The sequence below is a fragment of the Acromyrmex echinatior genome, chromosome 1 (genome assembly GCF_024713525.1).
Source record: "Acromyrmex echinatior isolate Ae372 chromosome 1, ASM2471352v2, whole genome shotgun sequence".
In the NCBI taxonomy this organism is placed as follows: domain Eukaryota; kingdom Metazoa; phylum Arthropoda; class Insecta; order Hymenoptera; family Formicidae; genus Acromyrmex; species Acromyrmex echinatior.
This window is the reverse complement of record NC_141852.1, coordinates 11,031,704-11,039,140: the sequence shown is the minus strand read 5'-3', so window position 1 is coordinate 11,039,140 and position 7,437 is coordinate 11,031,704. Positions and strand designations below refer to the sequence as shown.

At 31.7% G+C, this 7,437-nt stretch overlaps 2 protein-coding genes across 5 annotated transcripts; both read right to left on the bottom strand.

The window, feature by feature from the left end:
* Nucleotides 1-227: 227 nt before the first annotated feature.
* LOC105146015 (LMBR1 domain-containing protein 2 homolog) lies at nucleotides 228-3,778 on the bottom strand. Its single transcript, XM_011056015.2, has 10 exons — nucleotides 3,605-3,778; nucleotides 3,008-3,345; nucleotides 2,697-2,907; nucleotides 2,443-2,619; nucleotides 2,194-2,371; nucleotides 1,895-2,076; nucleotides 1,584-1,823; nucleotides 1,307-1,508; nucleotides 1,032-1,148; nucleotides 228-961 (listed from the first exon to the last, which is right to left on the bottom strand). The coding sequence occupies exons 1-10, from the start codon at nucleotides 3,776-3,778 to the stop codon at nucleotides 723-725; spliced, it is 2,058 nt and encodes a 685-aa protein (XP_011054317.1). The 3' UTR covers nucleotides 228-722.
* Nucleotides 3,779-3,848: 70 nt separating this feature from the next.
* Nucleotides 3,849-4,659, bottom strand: BBIP1 (BBSome interacting protein 1). 4 transcript variants are annotated; one of them, XM_087412339.1, is made up of 2 exons: nucleotides 4,251-4,659; nucleotides 3,849-4,123 (listed from the first exon to the last, which is right to left on the bottom strand). In XM_087412339.1, exon 2 carries the CDS (start codon nucleotides 4,068-4,070, stop codon nucleotides 3,849-3,851), a length of 222 nt encoding a protein of 73 aa, XP_087268465.1. In that variant the 5' UTR covers nucleotides 4,071-4,123; nucleotides 4,251-4,659. The 4 variants fall into 4 exon arrangements, with proteins under 4 accessions (XP_087268465.1, XP_011054318.1, XP_087268483.1 ...); XM_011056016.2 differs by having other exon boundaries at nucleotides 3,849-4,146; nucleotides 4,251-4,656; XM_087412357.1 differs by having other exon boundaries at nucleotides 3,849-4,146; nucleotides 4,325-4,656.
* Between the last annotated feature and the right edge of the window lie 2,778 nt (nucleotides 4,660-7,437).

The following is a 7,437-nucleotide window of genomic DNA, read 5'->3' as shown; positions in this document are numbered from 1 at the left end:
AAATGACTAGAACAAATTAAATTTTTCAAATAAATAACGGAAGTTTTTTGTAATTTTAAATATATATATATACATATATATATATATATATATATATATATATATATATATATACACAAAATATTGAAATAAGTTGAAGTTGTCAAGATTAATTATAAGAGAAATGTTTAGGTATAATCTTACTTATAAAAAGTTACATATTAATGAATAATTATTTCAGGTACATATAGTTAAAAAATCGTATATAAATTATTTATTAGCCCCAACATAAGTCGAACTATACAAAACTTAAAATAATAGTCGAAGAATAAAAATATTTGTCCTAATAAACATAATATACATATTAATATTAAGTCGAACATTCATTGCATTATCACTGATTCTATCCGTAATCACAATTTTATTTAAAAAAAAATGAGTTTTTGTTTTAAATAAGATCTGCGCGTCTTTCATTCTTAGTCCAACTTATTCATATATAATAAATTATAAATCTCATAATGATACAATTTTAATTCGTGTTCCTACGTAGTAATCAGATTCAAAATGCTACAGGCATGTAAAGCCTTACACTTCATGTTTAATAAGATTCATTATGCTGCTTCTTATCGACGTACAACGTCATATTGCTCAATATAAATATGTGTAAATCCTTAAAAGCCAATTGACGGGTTCTACACTAGCACCTAAACCAAACCGTATTTACAAAAATACGGTTATTCCTTTTAAATATCATCGAACAGTCCTCTGGGTGGAGGACCTACGCGACTTGTACTCGTAGAAAATGCCCTCGTGTTACTCGGCTCGAATGAATCAATATCACCTTGATTTTCCATGTCGCACCGATTTGCACCATAACTATCTCCACCAAATGTCATACCGATGTAATATTCCGTGGGATCGAAATCGTGTAACAGACCCGCCCTCGCGGATTCGACTGATTCGTCTCGTTTTAACGGCCGTACTGAAGAATTGTCAACGTAAGTTACTTATATAATCCATATACGGTATTATTTATTTTTCACCGTACATACCAGTGTCTGTACTTTGTCGAGATGTCCTATAACGCGTACCCACCGAAATATTAAATCTTTCCTGCATTTCACGTCGTCTATACATAGAATCTTCCGCTCTTTGCCGTTTACGTCTCTCTACAACAAGAAAAAATACGCTATTTTTTTCTCTTATTTCAATATTTATTTTTTCAATATTTGTTAGATATTAACACAAAGTTAAATTGTAAAGACCATTTTATGAAACATGTACATCGCGTTAAAAGTGCAATTAATAATATATGATTTATCAATACCTCTTTTTATAAGTTCTCTTCCTTCATCTACGAGATCCGTCGTAAATTCGTCATCATCAAGAAATTGCTGAAAGCCTAGCATGGAAAGCAATCGACTGCCTATGCTAAAGTACGTAGCTAAGCAAAATGCTAGAATTGCCATTGGAAAGTATACATTAAATCCATCGGATATTATAGAAATAACGTCCATATGACCCATCACCTGGAAAAAAAAGGAACAATGAAGAAGCAATAAAGGTAGAAATACATTTTTAAAATTTCATTTAAATAATATTACTTGTGTATAATGCGTTTCCAGGATATGAGTTTTGATAATATGTGAATCCATGTGAATAAGTCCCAGGAAATTAAGACACATTGGCGGGGTTAAGCGACACAGCATCATACCACTGAATATAAGACTGTACTCATTCGTTTGATGATGGGGTGCCAAATAATAAAGATTCAATACTCGTATCTTCAAGACGGTCGAGTAGGCACAATAGCAAAGATATGCAATAATCAATGTGGACAATACCTAATAATTGAATAGAAACATAATATAAATAAAAATATACACTGTATGAAATAATAAACGCACATCTTTACCTCTATAGTAAAATAATCATAATTTCTCTTTGCTAAATTTAGAAATTGAGCGAATAAAGATAACACAGGAGACTTGTTGAAGAATGTTACTTCTGACCATACCACAGCCACTGATAAACAGCCGGCGCAAATAGCGGCTGCTTTTAAAACATAATCCTTCACAATACATTTCCAATACCATTCTGAAATTTAAGTGACAAAATTAGAGAATCGAAAGTTATAAAAATGAAATTGTTAAACGAACATTATGTGATATCAACACAAAATAAAATGTAAAGCAAAACGAGACAGTTACTTACCGACAACAGGATTGTAAATAATACGAAACGGAAGTGAACGATGCATAGGAAAAGCCTGTTTAAATCTTCTATCGTGACTCACTTGATTCTTCGCTACATCTTCCAAATCAAATATTTTATCCACTAAAATGCCCCATTGAGTTTCTATGCGTTGTAAAGTCTGCAACGCTTTTATAGTCTGAAACAGAAATAAGAGCTAATATGTAGAAATGCAAATACGTTATATATACATATATACTGTTAACAAACCTGTCTATGCAGACGAATTAGAGCTTTTTCAGTAGGTGTATCCGTTGGAGTATCATCGGGCAATTGTCTTCTGTTCATTCTATCCTTCAATTCTGCGGGTATCTTTTGAAAGATCGTTTCCAGATTGCAATGGAACGGATGGCCAGGTCCAATGGATATCGTTGCTACTTGTAGTGACTAAATGGTATTTGTTATTCATTATAGTATTTTTTAATTCTTACAAACATAAATATATTAACATCTTTATTTTGTACCTCGAGAATGTCGTCCACCGTCTCTTCCGCTTCGCATTTGTCTAAACTTAATTTCGCTACCTTGAAATAGCTATAATTTAAAGTATATCCAGGCTTGCTGGCGTTCCATAATCCTCGAGGTACTTCTACAAGAGCATAACCAAGCAATAAGACCAATAAGAATAAACCCCACGTATTGGACGCAGATGACGCTATGGCTTTCAATTTTTGCCTATAAAATAGTAAACATAATTGTTTATTTCTATATGCATTAGTAACATTTTAAGACTTATATTTGACTTGTATTATAACTTCATTTTAATAAAACTCACCCATCGAGATCTAAGCCAGGCTTTAGCGCAATATAGATCAAGAGTATACCACATATAAACAAGTAACTACCATAGTATATAGCGTTATCTATTAAAGCGGATTTTAACTTCCCACGTATGGTAAAATCTCCTGCTTTTATGTAAGACTGCATCAACGGAAGTATTAACCATGTCAGGCATTGTGATGTCCAGTAAACTATCCTCCATAGATTTGGAAATACATTCTCTGGCACGTTAGGCCAAGGCTCTTTACATGTGATAAATGGTGCAGAGGTTGTGTTATTGGGATCTTTAGTGCTGTTGTGTATATTTTGTTCTACGCATTGTCTGAATACGGTCTGTAAATGAAAATATTCTTTTATTTATTTTACTCTTCTATAAAGTTTACTCTTCTATAAAAAAGAAAGACTATATAATCAAAAATGGATACTTTTCATTTAGTAAAAAATAGACACAAAATTGACACAAACAAAATCAACATTATTTTTTCCGAGTATTCATGAATAAAGGCAGAACAATACCTATCTATGTCGAATTGAATCTAAATGAAAAGTACCCAATAATTAGAACAAGATCATGTGCTAAACAGATAATTACCGAAGAGACATCCAACGGTAATATGAAGATTATTAATAGAGAAAAGTACCACGCTATCAATACGGAAATAGTGACTGCAATGTGATGCCGAAACACGTTTCCATATTTGAAAAGTAGAGTCCCAGCCAGCAGGAACGCTACTATGATCTCCGTCAGGAAAGCACCGAGCACCATTTTGTCTTTAATATCTGGTGCAACAGTGATATCCGACGAATTCTATAGATCTCTAGACACTGCTGAATGCTTATGCACTTGCATTAAGACTATCCTCTGCCTCTTGCGACTCTTTGACTTTAATCTCCGCGTCTTTCTGCATCTTCTCGAGTTTCTCCAACGTGACTGATTTCAACGGGATCAACTTTGGTTTACAGAGTATATAATTCAATGCATCTGTCTGATATAACAGACCTTGTCTCGGTAAGACTATGTCGCACTGTTCCATCTGATTCTCTGTAGGCTCTGACATCTTTGGTCAATCCGCGATGCCTCAGAGAATTAACGACCTCTTCATCATGACATCTGGTAGCAGAAGAGTATGTCAACTGAAGATTAATTTGAGATTTCCATAAGAAAACGATCTTGATTCTAATTTAACTCAATGTATCATTTTCTATATCGAATGAGAGACAAAAGACTGGACATTTACTTGGACTATATTTATCCTTGATCATTACAGACCCAAGTCAACTGAGAAAAGTCAGCAGTCAATTCCTTGCATACCTGACGCAATTGACAGAACGTTGCGACAGAACTTTCTCCTTGCTGCTGTCGTTAAAACAACTAAGGTGATTATGCGATTATGCCGACACCGTCACTCCGTAATCGGATACAGGCTGTCAGTAGCGGTCACAGATGGTTGACAAACTCAGAAATCATCAGATCTTTATCATTTATCACGGCAGTGGCAGCGGAATGCGAAACCACAGATCGCAAACCATCGTGAATCGAACTGAAAGACAACACCTGGGAATGCCTGGAATGGAACGTGGGATGTCGCGACGCGACGGTGCGAAGCTCGAAACTAACGTCGACGATTGTAGGATCTGTAGATATGTCAGCGCGGCCAGTTAGATAAGTTAAATAAATGACACCGAAATTAAAGATGATATAATTGTATGAGAAAAAAAATTGTAATTTTGTAGTAATAAGATAATTATAACAAGGAAAAGGCCCCTTATCGAGCTCTTTCTGTGAGGAAAATTTGCCCAGGTCTTTAATAATATTTTATCGATGTAATGAAGTAGATAAATATGATATTGATAATTCAGTAATGAGATACACTACAGCTTGTCGGTGATGATATGACGATTCGTCATCTTGCGCCACTCCGACATTTGCGACGATAACGAACTCGTAACTTATATGCTACCCAGCAAACGAAAATGGACTGAAATTAATTGAAATGGATTCAGATTTTCAGAAATATTGATTCACGAATGTTAAAATAAATGCTTTTCAATCCTGAATGCATTTGTAATCATTTATAGGAATTGCGTGAAGCATATCTCTATGCCTTTCAATTTAAAAATAATATTATTAGCTTTTTCTGTACATAATGAATACTGTTCAATTCAAAATTTTAAATAGGAAATGCAGATTTTCAATCCAATTGCATCTAATTGAATCTAATTGAATCCAATTAAATCCAAAAAAAAGTATTCGCTATTTAAAACGCATTCGGATAGAAAAAAATTTCAATCCATTTTAATCCATTCGCGTTTGTTGGATTATAATGATATGCTACTCTTTTACGAGGCAGTTGAAAAAAAAGAGGAGGTAATGATTGTCCTGGGTTGTCCTCATTGCTACAACTGCACTCTTTTCAATGATAAAAAGAAATCTGTTCTTTGTATATATATATATATATATATATATATATATATATATATATATATATATATATATATATATAGTTATAGTATTTTCTCATAATATGAGATACGGATAATTAAATAAAGAGGAAAAGAAGAAAGATTCAACGACAGTTTAAATTTGTAAAAGAAAATGCAAAAGAATTCGTCGATATTAGGTTAATATTATTAGATATTATTATTACATTTTATACTAGAGATAATATAGAGACATTATTACTTAATTGACATTGGATGTTGGCCTTAAAATCGAGAAAAAGAGAAGAAGAGAAATAAAAAAAGTCAGAGAATAGTATCGAGTGACAGCTGGAGCGCATAATAATTCGAAGTCAGCATAAATTTACACGTGAGAATTTATGTGATGATTTTATGTGAGAGTCGGGACAATTACCTAATCGAAAGTCAAAGAGATCCCAAGCAGAATAACAAGTCATGATAATGTCAAAATGATATTAAAATGAATCAGAAATGATTGAAAAATGACTTTTAATGATCGTTTTAGAGTCATTTTGACATCATTTTGATAGCATAATGACTTATTGTTCTGCTTGGGATACGTTCGAAATTCGTTCTCTGACTGAGAACTTCAGGATTCGTTTATACATTGGAGAGGGAAATGATGATGATAAATGTACAGCTGACATTCCTCGACAGTAAATAAAAAGTGTCATATTTAGTTTCGCTGAAGGGACAGGGTGACGATAATCAATCTCGAGAGCGACGCCTATCTGCCAGTTAACATGAGATCGCATTCAGATTGCTTATTTAATTGCAGCTTCAGTTGTCATAACATTATAAGCTCGATGAAAGTAAAAGAATTTTCTGCGAATGGTATATTCAAGATCAAGGCCATATATATATATATATATATATATATATATATATATATATCGTTTAATAATTCTTACAACAGAAGATGATTTTGTAATTTTAAACTTATATTAATATCTATTTTTATTAAATATGTGGATTAACTTTAATCTCGGTTTAATTAATTTACTTTTTATATTTTTTTTAATTTATGAAACAAAAAAAAGAACTAAAAAATAAGTTCATAAAATAAAAATTATAAACTTAATACTACGCTTGCAATCTAAGTCTTTTTTGATACAAACGAAATTTCACTCATAAATTTCTTTGAAATAAAGGAGAGCAAAGTTCTCCCTGCTAAAATATTTTGTTAAAAAAGTGTTTGGTAATATAACAGAGATGTAACTTCGAATTTTTCTACATTTTTTAAAAGCTTAAAACAGTAAAAAAATTTGAGTTGGAAGAAGAAAAAAATGATTGCAAGCGAATGATTATAATTTATATTGGTAAATATTTTTTTATCAACAAATTAACTCAAATTATCATATTTTAATATTATAATAAAAACATTCGTGATTTCGATATAAGAAAAAAAATGCCTAAATAGTAACAAATTTTTATTTAATGTCAGAGAAGTAATTGAAATGAGTTTCATAAATCACAGTCATGTTTGATAATAAAAAATATGGGTAGAACATTTTTTTATTTAATAGAGAGAGATTTCAGAGTATAACAACTTTATACATAACTGTATATGTATTTTAAAAAAATTCTTAAATATTATACATCGACATTTGGCTTTTCGAATTTTAAATTGCATTCTGAAACGCGATTTGTTCAAACTGACTTCAAACTATTCAAAGTTAACAGCTGATAGGCGTCACATATGTTGTAAACAAATCTGAAAATGTTGCTATGTATTGGATCATCTAAAAAGTATCCGCGGTTTTTTGTCACTAGATGTGTGTTGATGGTCATATATCTACAACAAAGTACCGCGGATACTTTTTAGATGACCCATATATATGTATATAAATTAAACCGCAAGTAAATCAAGCTTATTCCAATTATTGCATGTAATTGCGCATGTATAAATTTATTACGTAATTTTTTCATCAATCTCATGTACATCGATTTTTTCGCATGTTTGCA